Source organism: Phyllopteryx taeniolatus, chromosome 19, assembly GCF_024500385.1.
Source record: "Phyllopteryx taeniolatus isolate TA_2022b chromosome 19, UOR_Ptae_1.2, whole genome shotgun sequence".
Taxonomy (NCBI): Eukaryota; Metazoa; Chordata; class Actinopteri; order Syngnathiformes; family Syngnathidae; genus Phyllopteryx; species Phyllopteryx taeniolatus.
The window spans coordinates 18,361,812-18,383,314 of NC_084520.1; the positions used below are offsets into that span (position 1 = coordinate 18,361,812).

Here is a 21,503-nt window from a genome sequence, read left to right on the forward strand (position 1 = left end):
TCGGTCGTCGCGACTTGGTTTCCAGCAGCAGGCGAGGCATCCGAACGTTGATGCCGCAGGTGAATGTGGGCGCGCTTTTGCGCGTGATCGCCCCCTGCAGGTTAGGAAGGCGGCGGCCTGTCCATTTGCTCAATAAATTGAGATTTTGGGCCATGCGGTTGCCCGCTGCAAATCTGGAGTCCATCTGAACGCGTCTTGTGAATCGATTGCGAGTTGACACAACATACACCCTTCACCTCATTCGGACGTAAATTCCTTAAAGCTCAACTTTTAGACAAAACTTTCAAGATTCCCAGATGAATGAGGGAATTGGCGTCAATTCAAAAGGAGTTCTGGATTGTGAGTTGTTTTGGAAAAGCTACAAAAAGTACATATATAGTCCATAGATGCCCTTTGACCTGCAAGTTGCACGTGTGTCAATGAAACCACTGCTAAGACTTCGGAAATGGAATTTACCCGAGTTAGCCTGTTGAAAATGTAACTTTCTCAAAGTAATCGAATTCATTCATTGGATGACTCGATTTTGAATGATTGCGTCAACGGGTGTTTCCTCCAAAAAACAAAAAAATAACATTTGGGAATTAAGCACACAGGAAATGCGTTTGTTGCATTTTACGTGTACAGCATGTTGGCCTACTAAGGACAAACGTGCACAATGTAGACAATATGGCATCATATGAGCGCCACATAAGCGAATGCTCCAAAAAGTGGAACTGCTGCAGAGGTCGAAGACGAACTGCCAGATTGGCCCACGTCGAGGTCGAATTTGGAGAAGTAGGTCGTGAGACTTTTGGCAAAATGGCACGTGACCAGAAATAGCCAATCACAAGCGTCGGCTGTAGAAAGAAAAAAAAAATGTAACGGTGGAAATCTTAATTGACTAACACATTCTCTCCCAGTAATGTAATGGATTACAATTCATTCGTCCATTTTGTAATTCAATGATGTCATCTCGTGACGTGGAATTCACCGTTCATAATGCTGTTGAAATGTCCTTCATTTTGTTAAGACATTTCAGATTGATTGGAAACAACTTTTGCAACAGTTAAGAGTGAATATTTTCCAACGAACGAACGAACGAACGAAGCCGGCCCGCTTGAGCTCAAAGCGGGCAATGTCCTATTCCAGCGCCCCAATTACTTTCTCTGTCTTTCCTCTGCCGCTCCTTCCTTTCCTTCTTCTCTTTCTTGTCTTGCTCCTTCTTTTCCTTCTTGACTCTCTTTTCTTGCTCCTTCTTTTCCTTGGCCTCACTCTTCTTCTTCTGTCTCCTTTCTTTCTCTCCGTCGTCGTCGTCGTCGTCGTCTTTCTCTCCTTCACTCCGTCTCTTCCCCTCTTTGTTGGTCTCGCTCTTCTTCTGGTCTTTGTCACTTGTGTCGTCACTCTTTAGGGATTTCTGTCAAAGTGAAAGAGACGGCCCAGCTGTCAATCAATCAATCAATCTGGTCGACAGTCAACATCAGGGCTTATATAGAAATTCGAACGTTCCCGATCACATTCGACAATTTCTTCATTTTTTAAAATGAAGCTGACATGCAAACATGCTAACTGCCTTGAGATACGAGTTTCCCCATTGAAATGAATGGCAGTGCCGCTGTTTTTGGTTTTGAATACAGACAAATATCACTCTATATAATATTGTACTTTCTTTAACAAAAGACAAATAACATTCATCCATCCTTCCAATGTAAAGAATTAAACATCATTATTTCATGCTGCAGTCCAATTCATTGGGCTGCTCCTTCTCGTGTGCGCACATTGGCCACCGGGGGGCAGTATAATAGAGTCATGCAGACGAACTAAGGGGAAAAAGTTTCGCAACTGCTGTAAGCGACTCGGTAACATGCTGTCATTCTTCATAGAGGAAAACAAATCGATATGCTCGTGAGCATTGTTTATCTGTCTACATGTTTTACTCAGCCCATTTGTTTTCAGTCCATTTATCCTTTTTTCTCAAAGTAAGGCGATTGAAGTGAGACGTTGCTTAAATTCACTACCAAACGTGGATATTTGACTTCAAAAGTCGTCAATGGCAGCGAATGCCTCGAAGGGTTCTATTGATGATTTGCATTTTCCATTGCAGGTTAGTATTAAGCTCTTTTGGTTGTATTTATATTTATTTTGACAGTAAACTTCAGCTGGGAGCGGCACTTAACAGCTTGATGATACGAGCGCTCATTCGTATCATCAAGGCACCCCGTAACACACAGAAAGGCCCGTTCCGAGATTCGAAGCCGGAATCTCAGCAGCGCAAACCACTGGCACACTGCGCCGCCCGTCGAGCAATCGCTGCGCGGAGGAGGCGAGGGCCCGACCGACCATAAAGCGGGCGTTCTGTCCCACGAAGCCTTTGACGAGGCCCTTGACGTTGTTGACGCGTTTGAGGAGGCGCTCGTGGCGCCTGAGCGCCTCCTCCCTGGCCCGGGCGCCGGCCTCCAGACGCTCGCCGAGCTCGTCGGCGCGCCGCTTCCACCGCGCGCTCTCCAGCCGCTCCCGCTGGAGCTGGCAGGAGACGGAGCGCAGGAGCCGCGTCAGCCGGAGCTTCTGCTCCTCCTTCTCCTCCAGGCCGGACTTGAGGAGGAGCAGGAAGTCTTTGACTTGGCTCATCTGCTCCTCCTTCTCCTCCAGGCTGGCCGCCACGCTGGCGTGGATCTCCTGCAGCTGGGTCAGCTGCTTCTCCTTCTCCTCAACCTTCCGGATGGAAAAGCCCGCGGTTAGTCAGTCAGACAGTCACTTAGTTAGTTAGTGTGAGACGTGCACACATAGAGCGCGAGTGGTGCTCGAGCACCTCTGCCCATTTGCCCTGGGTGAAAAAAAATGGCCCTTTGTGCTTTTTTTCTTCATTCATCAATATTGAAGGTGGCCAACCGGTTGGCACCGGTTGAAAAAAAAAAAAAAAAATACTAAGCCAGGAGATAAAAATTGAAAAATTGGGGTCTGAGTGGTAGTATTGCACAGTAGCGTCCCAAACGCATTCCATATTGCACAGTAGTAGCAGTGTTCCAGACACGAGGTCTTTGCGTCCGTACCTTCTGCTCCATGGCGGCCTTGACGCCGCTCAGTTCCTCGTCGCACTCGTCCACGGTTCGGTCCAGATGCCACTCCATGTTGTCCCAGTGGTTCTCCACGTGGAGCCGTACGCTTTCCCTCATGGTCAGGAGGTCCCGGGAAATGTCGTCTTCGCGCCGCGCCCACAGCCGGCGCCACTCGTCGTCCGCCGCTTTCAGCGCCGCCGCCGTGGCCTCGTCCCGGGCCCGCTGCAGCTGGCCGAACTCGTCGGCCCAGAACAAGCGCACCCGGTCCACGTCCGCGCGATGCATCAGGAGCGCCTCCCGGAGCAGCCGCCGGACTTGCCGTCCGGTCCAGCTCGTCTTTTCGTCCACAAAGTCGGACAGCTGACAGCTCGACGTCGACTCCATGCTCCCCGCGTCCCAACGATGAACGGAATATCCAAACTATATACATACGGGCTAATATTCATTCTACATATATGTTAATATTCATACTGTACATGGGTCATTTTCATATCATTTAATCCATACCGGTAAAGACAAAAACAAAACACAAATTCTAATTCAGCAATTTTTTGATGCTGCCTTGGTTTTCCCTTGGTAAATGTCTCCCATGTTCACAAGTGAGGGAAGAACGGAACGGGAGATCGACAGGCGGATCGGTGCGGCGTCTGCAGTGACGTGTCCGGGCTCTCCCTTAGACAACGGGTGAGAAGCTCGGTCATCCGGGAGGATCTCAGAGTAGAGCCGCCGATCCTCCGCATCGAGAGGGGCCGGCCCGGGCATCTGATAAGGAAGCCCCCCCGGACGCCTCCCCGGTGACGACCCGGGACACGCCGGAGAGACGGGTGGCCCGGGAACGCCTCGGGGTCTCCCCGGAAGAGCTGGACCGAGTGGCCGGGGACAGGGCCACGAGTCCGGGCTTCCCCGCTCGAGCCGCTGCCACCGGGACCAGACCACGGATAAATGGATGAAAATGGATGGCTGGCTCGTAAAGGCAATACTTAGTGACAGATCAAATGGCGGTGGCCCACGGAAATACACTCCTTGCATAACCGCAAACACAACAGTGGACAACAAAAACTGAGTTGCGCAATTCACACGCGTTTCCCTTCAAACTCGGGTACAAGTGCATCGATGATCCGAACTACTCATTCAACATCGTAATAACGGTCAAGACAAGCAATGGTTCCCACATTTTGACATTCATATCTTAGAAATAAGATATTTGCTATTGTGTGAATGCAAAATGGGTCTCAGACTGGCACTTAAGATCCGAGTATTGCAGTCACACGTCATGAGGCTCCCTTGAGTGCCATTAACGGTAAAGACCGCTTCAGTGACATTGGGAAACAAGCAAACCACTAAGATGCATTTGTGTTATTTTGCATAGAAAATGGGAGAAAAAGCAGACATAGTCAAAAATGGGATTAGTAGCTTCAGAAATCATTTGGGACACCTATCGGGAAAGATATTTAGGCATTAAAAGTTTGAAAACTATTACTTTAGACAATTTTTTTTTCTTAGAAACATTTATTACCCTTTGAATTACAACGACTGCAAATTGTACTCATATCAGTAAAAGAGATCGATTTCAAAAGGATATTCAGTGGGCCACATCTTTACTGTTATTGATCAATGATATGAAAACGACCCATATACGCACATCTGTAATCAAGCAACCATTATTCGTCTTCCCTATTGACTTTCCATCGATGGATGTATAAATACATGACTTACTTATATAGTCGCAAAAAAGGGAGGCCGCAAAGACGTTCCGCAGAGTCGGAAGAAGACGGATATGAGTAAGACTCGAGTAGGAGCGCGACTCCAAACTCTTGTAATGGTTTCCAAAGAGAAAAATGTCACAAAGCATCAAAGACACGAAGATGCTCGAGGGGCGTGGCCAAAATGCTCATCGACGATATGTGCTAACCATGCGTAGCTCACTAGCACTGTTTATGAAACAAACCGACTGCTAATTGGGTCGTGTTAGTTTTGGAGCATTATTAGCCTGCTAGCTAGCATGCTAGCTGCAGTAGAAGAATTGACATCTAAATAAACAAATAAATATGTTGCGATGTGTAAAAGAGACTTTATTAGTTTTGTTGTTGTTGGCTAGAAGGTACGCACACGCGTGTGACGAGAGCGCAGAGTGTTTGGGAGCAATTTGCTAAAGATGTCGTCAACGACACAAGCCGAGCGCGATCAACTTGTCAATCAAAGTGTTGCCGGCTCTTCCGAGACGCCGTCTTCATCTCCGTGGCAACAACATGTCCATAAAAGCAAATGGCGAGGTTTGAAACGTCCCAAAAACATAGACGTGTTTCTCTTCTGCGTCGTGTCGCCAACACGATGCGTCGTTACCCAGCGAACAAACTACAGAAAAGTGTTGTGCTCAAGGGCCGCCTTTGAATTTGCACAGTGACGGCGGGCGGCGGGTGGGCCAACTTTCACCGGGATGCGCGTCATCTCTACAGAAAATATGATTTACATTTTTGAACTTGTATTATTCAGCCTGAATGGATTTATCAGGAATGAACCAATGACTTCATAAAATACTGTCATTACAAATTGTTGAATCTATATTTGAAGTTCTTTATGTTATAATTTTCAATTACATTAAGTAATTATTGAATTAGATCAAGTAACGTAAAATATGTAAAGGTTCATTTCAATAATCAAAGAATTTATTCTCATGTTTTAATCTTATAATTAGTGTAATGATAATTAACCAATTATTTACTGAAATGAATTAAAAAATGTTAGCTATGTATTTTTGTTTGTTTATTTACAATATGAATGATTGCATGTTAAATAACCAATTTTAGAGGGGGGGGGTAATGGCTCACTTAATCCGACAGATATTACAGGACTCTTAATATTGCTTGGTGTTGATATTTGCCAGGTCGGCATTTCCTCATTTGCCTTACTTAAAGAAAGGTGAAATAAATAGGAAGAAATATGTAAATGTTTGATTAAAGAACGCACGCGGCCCGCTGTCCGCCCCTGAATCGGATCCGCCACAGTAATCACATGATTATGATTATGATCATGATCGCGATCATTACGGTCATCACCGTCGGCTCGTTCGCGTTCCTGCGCGGCAGTTCAATCGGCGGGACGAATTGTCACCTCGTCATCATCACGCCAGCGGATATTTCGACTTCATTCGTTCATCACAAGACTGCGGTCGTAATGGTTCACTTTGACTGACGGGTGTTCGAAGAAATATTCGTGACACCTCAGCCGTGGTTCCCATATACTTTGCAGACTTGAAGCAAACCAGGAGAAGGTGGATGGAACTTACGGGAAATACACGACGTCATTTTCAAAGCAAGCGCGTCCGTCTTTTTGTCCTGGTTTTCGTGCATGCACAGAATACATCCATCTTGAAATGTCTTGTTAGTCTCTGAAATGTACGTGACCTTGTAATCTTCTAAAAAGTCGAAATGGGATGCTTCGAGAGTACCGGTCTTGTTTTTCATCAAGTGGATTTTTCCCTCCTTTGCGCCTGCAGTAGGAAAACTATTCCCACTTTGTTCGTAAACGTCCGTCCTTCACTCTTTATCGGCGTCCTCGCTGCTTCCTGCCGAGTAAACACAGGCAGAGGTCGGTTTGTTTCGTTGATTCGGTGGGGATTATATGCAAATGATCTAAATGAGGAAGAAAATATGCTCGTTTCCGTCCAACATATGGCAAGCAAGTCCCAATTTAGAGTGGCGAACCTTACATGCAGTGTAATTCAAAGGCAGAAGAGGAGCGGCCCCTTCAGCGGAGTCCGGAACCACGTTTTGCCCTTTCAATATTTCTTTTTCCCACAGAGCGGAGAGAACCCATGCATGCATGCGTGCGCGCATCGTTGTTTGCCGAGTGTGTATCTGTTGCTGCTCCGTGTGTGATCGAGTAGCGGGCGCTGGTTTCAAGGCTTAGAATGACTTCATCATAATTCCTACGCACATTTCCGCTAGCCTGTCGCATCATAAGTTGGCCTTGAGCTTTCTCTGCCCTCACCTCCCGCAGAGTCCGTGTCCGAGTCGGAGACGTGCGTGATGGAGAACCGGGACGCGGCGCAGGGCGACACGGTGAAGCGGGAGAACCGGGCGGCCGACTCGGTCTCCTGAGGCTCGGCGGCCGAGGATGTCGGGAGCGGGAGCAGAGGGAAGTCGTCTTCCCACTCGAAGCCTGCGCCTGACATGAGAAGGGCTGTTGAGAACAACGTCTTCCGAGAAAACCTCACACTTGGGAATGTCCAGCTCACTCTCTTCGGAGATGTTTCCGTCTGAGGAGTCGTCAGACGCGCCGACCCTCTCGGGACCTTCTACGACCAAAGGGAGTCCGTGTGCACTCAGCTCCTTGGTGGGACTCTCCTGGAACACGAAGTTTTCACGTTAGAAAAATGCCAGCTGTTCCTGATGTTTTGGTGAGATTCCAAGCGGCTGTGGTCATGGACGCTGCTAGTTTCAGGTGCGAGTAAGTTGCAACTAAGTCTCAAGTCTTAACCTTCAAGATTCAAGCAAGGCCCAAGTTACTGTGTGAAAAATCAATCAATCAATCAATCAATCAATCAAGCCAGTGGAGTCACGTCATTGACGTCGTGGGTGAGCTGAGGCCTATCCCGGCTGACTTTAGGTGAAAGGCAGGGCACACCTTGGACTGGTCGCCAGACACAAACATTCACATCTATGGACAATAAAACGTTTTGAATGAACCTAGCATGCATGCTTTTGGGCACGTGGGATGAAGTCAGAGTTTGAGGCAAACTCCACCCAGGAAGGACGGAGCAGAGATTCAAACCTCAAACCTCAGAACTGCGAGGTAGACCATGTAGTGGCCTTGGCCCGCTACAAGAAATAACTTGTCTTTAACAAAAACACAAAAACAAAAAACCCCAAACTCAAAAACAAATGACTTCCGCTAACATGTCGTTCAAGTCGAGGCTTATATGAGTTGTAAGCCAAGCAAGTCCCGCGCCGCCGCCACAATGGACGACTGACTGGTTAGCACATGTGCCTCACAGTTCTGGGGACCGGGGTTCAAATCCCGGCCCCGCCTATGTGCCACGCAGGCACTCCGGTTTCCTCCCACATCCCAAAGACAATGCGTGCTAGGTTGATTGAAAACTCTAAAGTGCCCGTAGGTGTGAATGGGAGTGCCAATGGTTGTTTGTTCCTATGTGCCCTGTGATTGGCTGGCGACCGGTTCAGAGCGTACCCCGCCTCTCGCCCGAAGATAGCTGGGATAGGCTACAGCACGCCCGCGACCCGCGTGACGATAAGCGGTGAAGAAAATGGATAGATGGAAGTCCCAAGCCCTGAAATTGGCGACTTTAGTCTGACTGGAGTCTCCCACCTCTGCTGCTAACGTGTGATCACCTGATCAAAGAGATAGACGGTGACGTCATCGAAGAAGGACACGTTCCTCTTCTTGCGGTCCAGTTCCTCCTGTATCTTCAGCATGGTGGGTGCCTTGAGGAGGCCTCGCAGGGTGCGGGCGTGGCTGTCGTCACTCACCACGATGGGCACCGGGTGGCACTCATCCTCGCTTTCCTCCTCCTGGACGCCGAAGGGCCGCGGCTCCTCGTCCGACGCGTCGCTGTCGTCCGAGTCGCCGTCCTCTTTGTCCGCCTCCTCCCCGTCCAGAGGAGAACCTCGGTCTTCTGCCGGAGCTGGCTGAGGCGGAGGAGAAGACAAAGAGGACCTTCTGGAATGAACTGCCTGCTGCAAGGCGACCTCATCCTTGGGCAAGATGTGCAACACCTCCGGCCCTGATGGTTTGTTCTTAACTGGCCCCTCTTCTCTTTCTTTTTCCTCTGACATGCCGGTGGACCTATGTTCTCCATTCAGGGCATCGAGAGCCTTCTCCATGGCTCCCACCACCTCTGCTGCCCAGTCTTCGAGAGACGAGCTCTCCTCCTGAGAAGGCCACTCATCCAGGCTCCCTTCTGCCGTTGAACCATTCAGCAAGTCATCATGATCACAGTCTTCTGTTTCGTATGCTCCACTTAGTTCTGGCAAACAATGTTCTCCATGTTCCCTTGCTGGAATCATCACAGTGTCTTTCAGGGCTTCTTCTTCTTCTTCTTCTTCATTCTCACAACCCTCTTCTGGCTGATGCACTTCCTCCTTCTCGTTCCTCACCTGGCGTTCGTTCTCGTAGTCGGAGAAGTAAGCCGAGTCCCTGTATGGTGTCTCTTGGCTCAGTGGTGAGAAGGTGTGTTCGCATGATTTTAACGACAAGTCCTCCTTCTGGGCAACGACACCAAGGTCCTCCTCCAGCCTCGTGTGAACGGCTGCCAGAGGCACAGCTTGGTCTTTGGCTTCATGAGGTTCTTTTGGGACAAACTCGGGACTCTCGTTATTTTCCGTGTCATAGCCACTGTCCATGGCTTTGGGGGAACAGGATGGGCGTGAGGCGGGGCTGGAGCCCTCACAAGACCCGGCAACAGGCGGTAGCTCCGTGGACTCGGTGGAATCCGGAATTCCTACCTGCTTCTGGAGCGACTTGAAGGAAGGAGAAGCGCTCAGTTCACCGGACTCGTCTGCAAAGATTCCTGAAGTGATATCAGCGATGTCATCGGTGATGTCATCGTTTTCGTTGTCGCTGCAGTCGAGGATGTCTGTGAGGCTAACGCTGGAGCCGCCTCGGTCGTGACCGCTATCTCCTGCTTGACTCGTCTCTGACTGCAGATCCGTGAGGACCACCATCACGTGCATGTTGTCTGCGGGCGGCGGAGGACTCTGGATCATCTCTTCCATGTTGGGCTCGGTCATGAGAGGATGTTCTTTGATGATGTCCTCCTTCGTCACTTCATCTGCTCTAAGATCCACGTATTGCTCTCTGCCGCCATCGGGCTTGATTGAGGCAGGTTTGGACACAACTGGACCTCCTGGTGCTGGCGAGAGATCGATCACCTCGTCACTGTTTGGGATGTCCGTGACTTTGTTGTGGTTGTAGCTGTAGTTGTTACTCACCAGCAAGCCAGTGAGCGGGTCAACGAAGTGCGAGTGGCAGTACTCTCTTGGCGGCGCCGCGTGGGTGTCGCACTGGTGGCACAAATACACCAAAGCATCGTAGCGGTCCGGGGACACTACGGCAGGGTGTCGACTCAGACAGCTGCTGCTGTTTTTAGCCTGGCGGGCTTCCAGGTAGCTGACACCCTTGGGCAGGCTGTGGTATTGCATGCCGAGCTCTTCCGGCCAGGTGTCTTCAATGTCTGTACTTGGCACGGTGTAGTGAAAGTCCACATAGGCTTCTTGTCTGCAACTCTGACTCGCTCGTCTTTGATTGCCGACGCTTCTGTGGCAATGTTTTGAAGGCCAAGTGTTGCACGTGTGCCTCTCCATGAATATGTCCTCCTCTTCATCCTCCCCTGAATCGCTCTCCCTGTGCCCCATGAAGAGCGCCCTCTCGGCCTCCATGTTAATGCTGACCGAGCCGTGCCTGCTGTGACTCGGCACGGTCTCCCTCTGGGAGCCCATCGTGTCGTAGTAGCCTCCGGTCGCAGTCTGACCGATGATGGAGGAGTGACTTGTGTCCAGGTCCAGGTATGAGTCTCTGTAGACCTGTTCAGATGGACTGTTAAGGCAAGGGGGTATTCCCACTGGGTTCTCCAGCTCGCCCAATGCCTGCCGAAGGCTCCTTGACCCCCAGCTTTCTTGCAGATGCTCACTGTCCGGATCACCTCCCATTAGATAGTGGTCTAAGTCCACAGGGGGGGAGTGCTCGTAATAGTAACCTCCATCTCGGTCTTTGTAGGACACATAGTGACTGGACTCCCAGGGTCGTAGGGGACTGTTGTCACACACCTGTCCTAAGAGGGGCTCCATTGTTAGGGAGATGGCAGGACTTGAGTCATTGGAGTCATAGACGTCAACGTTGTGGATATCTGCTGACCAGTAGGCTTCACAGTCCTTAGCCTGTGACAGACAGACCATGCGGTCGCCCGAGTCGGCGCTCCCAGTAAGGAAGCTCCCAGTGCTCTGGTAGTCTGGGCTGTAAGAGCAAAGCGTGTAGTCTGGCTCAATGTTACAGTCCACTGGTTCTTCGATGCGGATGTAGAACTCACTGTTGACTGATGGGCTATGGGCACTGAAGACAGGAAGTACACCTGGGGCATGTAGATGTTTTGGCTGGTAGTAAGAGGGAGAAGCGGCATGGTTCAGGCTCTCCAAGGGGCAGCCTCCCACAATGCCCGCTGGAGGATAAAACGCTTCATGATGGTTGACATGACTGAGGGCACTTAAGGAGTCTGGGCCTCTGTAGGACTCTTCCGCCCCGGCCTGCTCCCACCTGTACTCAAAGTTCAGGCCGTGGCTAGTCTCAGTGATGGTCAAAACGTCATCCCCGGACTCGGAGTGGTACCCATCGGCAGGTGAGAACTGCTGGAGGAGAGGGAAAGACGACGAGGTAGACGAGGGTTGCGGGCGAGTCGTCAGCGGGGGGCCGCGATGGATGTTGTGTCCGGCACCGGGACGCATGGAGTTCCAGCGCCTCTCGAAGTCCTCCTCGGCCTCACTGGCGCCCTTAGCGCATAGATAGCTCAACAGCAAGTGCACTTCTTCGGCATTGGGCCTCTGATCAGGCGGGAGCCAGCAGAACTGCATCACCTCGTACCTGAAAGTCACCCGGGAATTGTGACAGTCATCAGTGAGACCAAGGAGATGATAAATGCGCCGTGCTTTCAAGTGTTCGTGGGCCTTACCAGCGTTCGGCCAGAGGCACTTGGAGCGTGGGCTTGGCCAGTCGGAGCTGCTGCGCCCTCACAGCGTGGGACAGAACTTGCTGGTCAGAGTAATGGCTGTAGGGTTGCTTTCCCAGCTCCAGCAACTCCCAGATGCTCACTCCCAGAGACCTAACGCCAGAGGTGGGAGGGAGTCACATATGTCCTTATCAAGTCAACCGAGTTACTGTGGAAAAAAGTCATACAATCTCGCTCGGTCCCTTTACTTATTCACACATTAGCTACTTCACACTCACAGTGTTAACCGTTGTTAAGTTGTCACATCCACAAGTCACCTTTTTTTTTTTTTTTTTTTTTTTCCAAACCAGTGATTTGATGATGCACCTACCAGATGTTGCTCTGTTGGGTCTGCTTGGCCACCAGCAGGTTTCCGCGCAAGTCGTCCACCAGCTCAGGAGCGATCCAGCGAAGCGGCACGTACGTCTGGTCCGGCGTGACCAGGTAGTCGTCCTGGCGGGAAAGCAGAGCGAATAGGAAACCTCTTTTAAGGACACTTTGCATGTTCTACCTTGTACTTGGTGTGGGACAATCCGTAGTCGCCAATCTTCACGGTGACGTCGGCAGTCAGCAGGCAGTTCCTCAAAGCCAGGTCGCTGTAGATCCATATGGCAACATACGTTGAGATGTCACATACGCACACGTCGGCGCACGTATGCAGGGTGTGTCGGAATTCATGACTCATGTCTAATTCCGTTCTCCAGTGTTGTTTGTTTTCATTTATTCAAACACGTCGCTCTTTTGGGGCGCACAGCGGTGCCTGTTCCATCAAACAACTGTGAAACAGTCTTTCTTGTGGGTGCTGCTGGCCCATAAATTGCAAACGTTACATATGAAACACCGAGCATATTAAGAAATCGAACACATTCATAGCGATAAACTAAGCGTACTCAAGGCCCGCCTTCCAAACGCACGGCCCACCGCTGCAGAAATACAACTAACGAGTCCCGAATTCCGGCCCACCCCGGAGATATTGATCCAGTGACGACAACCACGAGCGGACCTGCAGAGGGCGCTGCGCTCTGGCGACGAGGGCCCACCGCCTGCAACAAAATCACTGATGCTGGAGTCTTTGAGCAACACTCGAGCAGCACCAGGATGTTGTTACAGGAAGTGACCTTTTACAAGAGAACTACAACATGCATGTCGTGTCGCATGGATGGATGGATGTTGTTGTACCTGTGAGTGAAGTTGTGGGTGTGCAGGTGCATGAGTCCTGAGGCGATGTCGCAGGCCATCCTCTGGAGGATTAGCGGCTCGGGCACGGCGACGCCGTCCGCACGATTGCTGCTCCTCAGGTAAGCCTTCACGTCGCCCTGGTAACGCAAAAACCCACCGCGTCTCACCGTCTATGGCCAGCGGGGGCGGTATTGTCCCAGGGAGCGCGATTGTACAACTAACCAGCGGACAAAACTCCATGACCAGCAGGAAGGGCGTGACGTCGGTGCACTGGGCCAGACACTGCAGCAGAGCTGAATGTTGCAGCACCCTGAGGACCAGGAAGCACCGCACCGCACAGGAAGTGATGTCAGTGAGTGACAACAATCAAGAAGTGTGTAAAAGAGGGCTGAACGCATACCGGTACGGTTGAACTTCCTCCAGGAAGTGCATTTGTTCCTTGACACCGGCGCTGGCCTTCAGCTCCTTGACCACCACCTGATTGGTTCTCAGGTTCTCACTCACCTCCCCCAGAAGAACCTGCCACACGGACACACGGACACCAATGCACCGGGAGGACACGCGGACACAGAGGTTGACACAAGGCAGTTTGGAATGGGAGGGGGGCGGTGGGGGGGGGGGGGGGGGCACGGTGACGGACATACCCAGTCATGAAGGCAACGCGGATGTTGATGAGTGTGGAAAACGAGGATGGAGAGAAGAAGATGTTATCTGCTTGTAAACATTCGAGCGATGTCGTGTCTAAGATTGCAAAGGGGTCCAACATTTCCGGTACATTTCTGGAGGGGAGTTTGCAGTTTTTTTTCTTTTGTTTAAGAAACTGCCCTTGGCCAACGAACATCAACCTATGAGAGAGAGAAGGCGGGACTGAAGAGCTGTCCACCATTTGCCGTGCACTCTCCCACAGCCTCGTGCTGACCTGTTAGCTTGAGCTTCAGGAGCTTTGCTGAAACTATTTCAGAATATCCAACTCTGCAAAATCGTTAAATCCCGCAGAAAGTTTTGCAACCCTAGTCACGACGAGCACCAGAACGTGAGCGCCCGGCGGCCGCTCTTACCTTCCCGAACCATCCGTTCCCGATCTCTTTCAGGTAGAGCAGACTCTGGCGGCTCAGGTCGGCCCATTTCTGGCGGTGCGCTGCGAGGACAGAGAACAGGCCACGCGAGTGCCGCCAATCAAACGTCAGGCGCGCGTCATCGGGCTTCTGAAGTGTCCTCCGAAGGACCTCCCACGCCGAACGTCCCCAAATTCCCGCGATCGGCGCCCGTCTGTCGGACTCGGCGATGCGTCGCGTTCGCCGTCCTCGACCAGAACCTCGGTCCGGCTCGTCCGCTCGTTCTTGGCCATCCGTCTTTCATTGTGGGTGGCGACGCGGACAAACGAACCTTTGTGGTTGCCCCCCGACCCCCCGAGACCCTCCCGGGAAGCGCACACAGTCCAGCCAGTGTCCAGACTGGACACGGCGTCACCCTCCCCACGCTGCCCGTTCCCGACAGTCGCCCGCGCCCTCTCTGGAATTGCCACATTTGGGCCCCCACAGACTGGCACCGCTTGGCACCAAGCATGAAGCAAAGTGAAGGTGTGCGTGCGTGCGTGTGTTGTTGTGTATGTTTGTGTGCATTACTGTGTGTGTGTACACATGCGTGTGTGCGCATTTGGTTGTGTGTGTGTTCTTGTGTGTTAGTATGTTCGTGCAAGCCGGCACGGTGGGCGACTGGTTAGCACGTCTGCCTCGCAGTTCTGAGGATCGGGGTTCGATCCCCGGCCCCGCCTGTGTGGAGTTGGCATGTTCTCCCCGTGCCTGCGTGGCTTTTCTCCGGACGCTCCGCTTTCCTCCCGCACCCCAAAAACGTTAATTGAAGAGTCTAAATTGCCCGTCGGTGTGAATGTGAGTGCCAATGGTTGTTTGTTTCTTTGTGCCCTTGCGATTGGCCGGCGACCGGTTCGGGGCGTACCCCGCCTCCCGCCCGAAGATAGCTGGGATGGAGAAGCGGTAAAGGACGGATGGATGTTCACGCGAGTGTGCGTGTTATTTTGAGTGATACCGTCTCGTTGTTGCGTTTGCGCGCTGCCCCTAATCGATACGGGCGTCGGCGCTCTAAGCCAGGAAGTCGTTAACGGGATGCGCACGCAGCACTAGCCTCCAAATGGACCCGCCGCTACTATTGGGACGCAGCGGCCATTATCCCGTGTGAGTGTTTGTTTGTTTGTGCTGAGCTGAAGCGCAGCAGATTTGCTCCACGGTCTAACTCGTGCGCGGAATTGTCCATGTACTAGTACACACTTTGTCCTCACTTGTAAAACAATTCAGAGCGACTGGGACACAGTAGTACATTGACTACAATGCACTATTGGAACACGTCGGGCACACTAGCATAACAACTAGGACCCTCCAATGAAACAACTGGCACGCACTAGTAGAACAACTACGACTCACCAGAAGAATGACTTGGAAACATTAGTAGAACCGCTAAAACACACACAAGCAAAATGACTAGGGGGCACTAATGGAACAACTAGGGCGCACAAGGAGAACGACTATCATGCACTAGTAGAATAACTAAGACGCACTAGTAGAAGGGGTTCAGACTGACTTGGACGTACTATTAGAATGCTTGGACATACTCGTGGAATCACTCAGATGGAACAATTAGGACGGACTAGTAGAATGACTAGGGCACACCGGTTGCACTAGTAGAGCAACTTGGATACGCTAGTAGAATGACTAGGACATGTAGTTGTGTACAACTAGGGCACACTAGAGGAATGACAAGAACAACTACATTTTACTCGTGATGCAAAAGTGTGTACTTGACGTCTGCACGCTAGTAGTACTACTATTGAAGCGATAGGTGTTAACTAGTTGAATTTTATAACGTCACTTCTAGTAAGCACTGAGTCGTCAACTTGTTTTGCCTCACTAGTAATATGGAGTGATCGATTAGTGCAACCTGGTCGTTCTACTACTGTGTTGAATTGTCATAGTAGTGAAGACAAAGAGCGTACTAGTATATGGACAACTGATTGGACTAGTAGGATATTGGCAAACCGCTGCGTTGGCTTTCGGTGGAGGCGCAGCATCTGCGTTCTTTTTGTTTTCGTGCGAGAGCGTGGCGACAGCTGCGCGAGGGCGTGACGGCTCTCACGATCTGCGAGTCCCGCGAGGAGACGAACAGGAAGTGCGCGTGTGTGAGTGAATCTGAATGTGAGTGTTAATGTGAATGCGCGCGTGTGTGCGCGCTGGCACTCACCCGCCGGCGCCGCTCTCCCGGCGAGGGGCGGCGCCACCCCGGCGAGGGGCAGGACGTAGACGTCCGGGCCGGCCCGCGAGGCGGGCGAGGCCGGCGTGGACGCGTGGTACGCCTCGCCATCGGGAACGTTACGCAACTCCTGAAATGACAACAACACACGCGTGACGGCGTAGGCACGACCACGCGCGACTTATCGCCGTCCGCTCCCCGAAGATTGTTCGACTCGACGGGAAAAGCGGCCGCTAAGGAGCCGTCCGGGAACGCGCGCACCGGAGGGATGAGGCGCACCTCGCCAAAACCAACCGATTGACTGAACCATCAAAAACCAAATCAACTGACCAACCGATTCGTCACTAACTGACGAGCCATCGTCAAACCGACCAATAAGTTGACTAAATAACCAAACATTGTCAAACATTCATCTATTGACCAACCTACCAAAGCGACTAACCCATCCATTGATTAACCAACCAACCAACCAACCAACCCATCAGTTGAACAACCTACCAAACTAAAGAACCAAAAACCAAATGACTCATTTACTTACCAAACCAACCGATCAATAAAATGACAATTCAGCTAACCGACAAACCAACTGACCAACTAACCCTCCGACAAGTCGCAGTCGGCGAGATTCCCGAGCTGAAGACTGAAAAGACGCACGCGGCTTTGCTTGTCATCTTTTGTTTTGACCTTGCGGGCTGAGTTGGGCGTCGCGTGTGGCGCACGACAGCGCCGCCCGCGGGTCTCGCCGGCCGGGAACGTTGGACGAAAACTCGCCGAGGTCCCGAAAGACGTCGACAACGCGGACGAGACTTTTTGCTATCTTCTCCTCCTCCTCTATTCTTCTCTTCTTTTTCGACTTCTCCTTCTTGTCGTCCTTCTTCGCCTCCTCCACCCACTCCTCCTTTTCATCTTGTCGTCCTCCCCATTCGCTTCCTTCTTCACTTCATCTCCTCTTTTTCTTATTCGCATTCTCCTTCACTTTCTCTCCCTTTTCTCCTCCTCCTTTCTCGTTCTTCCTCTTGTGACCCCTCACACACACAAACAGATGTGAAGCGCTCAAAGGCAACTGAAGAAGGTTCCGGTGTGTGACGAGGACACTTACCTCCCCGCCCTCAGGTGACCACACGCGCACACGATGTGGTCTGATGGCGAAGATGAAGAGAGGACGAAGAGTTACTGAAGATGAAGAGGAGCGCAGAGCGTGTGAGGAAGGCTGAGAAAGAGGCGAGGACGGAAGGAGGCGGAGTCGGGGGTCGCCTCCCTGGGGGCGGGGGGCGGGGGGGTTCACATAGTGGACCGCTGACATCACCGGCACAACACTCCCACCGACGCACATCTGCACCATTCTCTCACACACAAACACACACACAGCTACACAAACTCAACTTGAGACACACGCGTGCCAAGATGTCACGCACAAGCGAGTCCCCCAACACAAATCGTGACTTGATTGACAGCCGTCATCTAGTTGGCGACGTGTGGGTGCGACGTCAACTTTGAGCGCGCACTGCCGGTTAGCGCCGCTAAGGTACTAGTTAGTGTCGGCGAGTGCGTGCGCTGACCTTGAACGGCGCCCTGCCGCCCTTCTTGCAGCACAGGCAGGCCAGCAGGGGGAAGAGGAGGGCCGCCGCGCCCCAGGCCGACGCCCACGCCGACGACGCCCACGACCAAGCCGGCGGCCGATCCGCTGACACGGCGCCGCCTGCGGGGGACGACACGCACACACCGGGACTTCAGGATTTTGTTGAGGCACTCTGACAACACGACGACACGCAACGCAAAGCTACACAAATGTGTGCGCCCGCACGTGCGATGTCACACGCGACATTGCTTTGCGCTGCGGTGAACATTTTCCATTTTGCGCACGTGACGTCACAGGAGCTCTTCGTCATCGCGCTCGCCCGAGCGGCCGTGCGTGGCTTAGCTGGGATACGGAGGATGCGGTTGCCATGGAAACCGCCTCCCTTTTCCTCTGGGCTTCCGCTTGTGTTTACTCGTTGAGCATCACACATTTGCTTTTTGGCACAAAATCATGTGGACCTGACCGCATGTGCCCACTATACAGGCCATGTTAAGCTAAGCTAAGCTAAGCTAGGCTATGCTATGCTAAGATAAGCTAAAGGCCTGTAGTTTAGAGACAAACGGGCTTTTTGCTTTGAGTCCTCTGGGGAGCGCACAGTATATGTTCCCCAACAGAGGCTAGATGAAGCTAAGCTAAACTAAGCTAATATAAACCAAACTAAGATAAAGTAAGCTAAACTACCAATAGCTAGTTATTTTAACATTAAAGGCCTTTAGGATAAAGACCAAGCAGCTTTTGTGTTGACTCGTCTGGCTAGCGACTCTTTTCACACCTTCGTCTACAGAAAGCTTCAAATGTCTTCCGCCTCGTCATCATCATTTATTTATCGTCATTATTATAAGTTCTCTCCGTACACAAATGACACGTCACAATGCGACCAACCACGTGTACTTCCGTTGCTGTTTTTGCATCGACGCGCACGTGGAGGAAATCTATTTTTAGCCCTCTGACAACAATTAATAATTAATCATCTGAATGATGAATTATGCACGCGACGACAGACACGCTTCATCATCAACAAAACATGGTGTGTTTTCTTCATCGTACACATTTGAATGCTAACGTCACCTTGATGCTAACATCAAATTTGAAAGACATCACATTTTAATGCGAACATCATGTTAATATTTTTAAATATTCCAAAGCAGGCTGTCAGCATTAAAATAGTGATTTTAACAAATGTGATGTTAGCATTGAGATGCGACTTTAGTATTAAAACGTGAAAGCGCCACGTTGCTCGCAATAAATTAGCATCAAAAATATATGGTAGCATTAAACTAGCATCAAAATGTTAGGTTAGCCTTTAAACGTGATGCTAGATTTATAATGTGATGTTAGCATTAAAACGCAACATTACCCTGAAAATGTAAAATGAACCTTCAAATGCGATTAAAACACGAGCCGAGCCTTAAAATGTGACACTAGCATTGAAATGTGTGTCCAAAAAACACACAAGGAGACAAATTCCTTGTGTGTTTTTTGGACATACTTGGCAAATAAAGACGATTCAGATTCAGATGTTAGATTCATATGGTGATGTTAGCATTAAAGGTCCCGTGTTTTGCCCAATCAAATCTTTCTAGTCTAGTAATATTGTCTCTATGGTGCCGGAGTAAACACGTGAACTATGAATTCAAAGGGTCCACGCATTCCAGAGTTCCAGACGTTTTTCAGCTCATCGGAATCTCCGTCACTCGCCGAGATCTCCGCCTACCTCTCCGCTCCCGAGCCGGCGCCGCCGACATATCAAACACGTGCGGCTCTCGCAACACGGAGGCCAGCGATCAGAGGAAAGCCAAATATGGACAAAGCGGATACAAAAGTGGGTCAAACAGAAGTAGCCGTCAGAGGGAGGGGCCTTTCCTGGTGTTGTTTGAAATGAAATGAACACTTTGATACTCAGTGCAGGTTACAGAGTCACTCGATGGAGGGCCAAATAGACAAAATACGGGAACTTTAAAACATGGTGTTAATATTAAAACGCAGCATTAACGTTCTAATTTCACATTAGCATAAAAATGTGAAGCGAAATGTGATGCTAACAACATGAGACTGTCGTGGTAGCAAATGTGACACTAGTGTCAAAATATGCACACAGGTTAGCTATGCAAGCTAACAAGTTCATCTGACGACGGCACCGTGACGGAAGTGCTCCATCGCGTCACGTGGAAAGGACCCAAAGGGGCTGAAAATAGAAAATGTTATCGCGTTGTTTTTTCTGCTCCGTGAGCAAAAAGCTGGAGATGCGGTTGCCATGGCAACCGGCCGCACCGCCAACCGCGACGTTGCGTAATATCGATAAAGAGGACGGACGTCATTATTAACTTCGTTCACTCCGCACGAGCGTACGCAACCCCGATCGCCGGAACGATTTGCTCACCTGCCCCGATGGCGACGGTGCGGGTGCAGAGGACGGCGCACGTCAGCGCCGTCAGCATCTTCATCTTCATCTTCATCTTCATCCCCATCCTCATACTCATCTTCACTCTTTCCTCATCCTCGTCTTCATCCTTTCCCAGCCGAGCCTGGCGAGCTCAAAGGAGTCAGGAAGGTTCCGGAGAGAAGGACATTCCCTGGCCTGTGCGTGTGTTGGGGGGGGGCCTTCAGGGGATGGGGGCGATCAAGCTCGGGGTTCGGTGGTGTCGGAGAGGAGGAAGAGGAGGGGCGGTCGCTGCTGGTGCTGTCCGCGGTGCTGCCTGCCAGAGCGCCATCTTGCTCGCTAATGCTGAGGGGGATCCACGCGCATGCGCTGCTGACACACACGCACATACAGTTCAAACACAAATACTAGGACACACACACGCAAAGGAACGCGTATAAACTCTCACAGCAACACACATCCAAACACGCACAGAGACGCACTCACGCTAAAAACACAACTACAGATGCACGCTCTCACAGCCTCACCAGACACACTCAAAGAAACACACACACACGCACGCTGATTGCCTCTCCTTTGTTCTTACGTCATCAAACTCATTTAAAATTCATCAAGCTCAACATCTACTTTCACTTAACGCCAACTTGTGTAACACACACACACACGTGCACGCGCACGATGAGAGACACGTACTTTCGGTTTCTAGTCGTCCTCATGCAACTGAACGGGCGCATCTCCATCCAGCCGACGAGCACCGAGGCATCATGGGAAATGTAGTTGGCCGAACACTTGCGGGCTGCGGCGCTTGTGGCGACCACTGGAGGGCAGCAAAGTTACACACACCAAACCACAAATAGGATGACAGCAAACAAACGTCAACGAATACAACTGGCCAGACATCATTTCATATTTCATCAGACAGAAAAGGTGCAGTTAGCTGCAGTCACCACGGGATGGCAGCATTGCCTCGCCTTCACAAACGCGGCGGAGTGGCGCACGACATGGCCGAACACGAATTTGGCCGCAACCTAGTCTAACCTTTTGATCACAAGCGGACGCTGACGCTAATCTCGTTTGGCTTTGACGTGACAGCGCTGGGGCCAAAGCGGTTCTTCCGCTCCGAGATCTTCAATTCCTCGCACATTTTTCAGATAACTTTGTCAATACTAATAGATTCGAAGATTGACTCTGTTGTCTAATGTGCCACTCAACGGTTGAGCACAAAAGTAATTTTTTAAAAGTCATAAGTACGCCCCCTTAAATGCTTCTTGGGTAAAGATTGACTAGTTTTAACAAGTTTGCATTTTATCAGGTACTATTTCCCGGTTTGTTGTATTTACTTTGTGACAAAGTCAC

The 21,503-nt window shown here is 50.9% G+C and overlaps 2 protein-coding genes across 7 annotated transcripts in view; both read right to left on the reverse strand.

Moving 5' to 3' along the window:
* LOC133468952 (uncharacterized) overlaps positions 1-6,455 on the reverse strand; it is a 7,438-nt gene extending 983 nt beyond the window's left edge. The window contains exons 1-4 of the mRNA XM_061755412.1: positions 6,319-6,455; positions 3,027-3,452; positions 2,317-2,688; positions 1-1,393 (exon numbers count right to left, since the gene is read on the reverse strand). The exon at positions 1-1,393 is cut by the window's left edge and continues 983 nt beyond it. Of these exons, the coding sequence (XP_061611396.1) occupies positions 1,103-1,393; positions 2,317-2,688; positions 3,027-3,416 (1,053 nt within the window). The 5' untranslated portion in view covers positions 3,417-3,452; positions 6,319-6,455 and the 3' untranslated portion in view covers positions 1-1,102. The remainder of the gene's footprint in view (positions 1,394-2,316; positions 2,689-3,026; positions 3,453-6,318) is intronic.
* Positions 3,514-21,263, reverse strand: aatkb (apoptosis-associated tyrosine kinase b). Of its 6 annotated transcripts, none has more exons than XM_061755325.1 (16): positions 20,841-21,263; positions 20,148-20,516; positions 17,748-17,887; positions 17,288-17,521; positions 16,180-16,318; positions 13,986-14,065; positions 13,328-13,431; positions 13,150-13,237; positions 12,928-13,064; positions 12,260-12,344; positions 12,080-12,201; positions 11,713-11,862; positions 8,384-11,624; positions 7,270-7,378; positions 7,023-7,199; positions 3,514-6,597 (listed from the first exon to the last, which is right to left on the reverse strand). In XM_061755325.1, the coding sequence occupies exons 2-16, from the start codon at positions 20,245-20,247 to the stop codon at positions 6,569-6,571; spliced, it is 4,935 nt and encodes a 1,644-aa protein (XP_061611309.1). In that variant the 5' UTR covers positions 20,248-20,516; positions 20,841-21,263; the 3' UTR covers positions 3,514-6,568. The 6 variants fall into 6 exon arrangements, with proteins under 6 accessions (XP_061611309.1, XP_061611307.1, XP_061611310.1 ...); XM_061755323.1 differs by having other exon boundaries at positions 13,328-13,446; XM_061755326.1 differs by lacking the exon at positions 17,288-17,521 and having other exon boundaries at positions 13,328-13,446; positions 20,841-21,256.
* Between the last annotated feature and the right edge of the window lie 240 nt (positions 21,264-21,503).

Bases quoted from the DNA above. Each gene is read 5' to 3' on its own strand.
- aatkb (XM_061755323.1), bottom strand. From the start codon at position 20,247: ATGAGTATGAGGATGGGGATGAAGATGAAGATGAAGATGAAGATGCTG. The intron at 16,319-17,287 runs GTAAGTGTCCTC...TTGTCATTTCAG, and splicing joins GGTCACCTGAGGGCGGGGAG to GAGTTGCGTAACGTTCCCGA. The intron at 12,345-12,927 runs GTACAACAACAT...ATGGATCTACAG, and splicing joins ACCCACAACTTCACTCACAG to CGACCTGGCTTTGAGGAACT.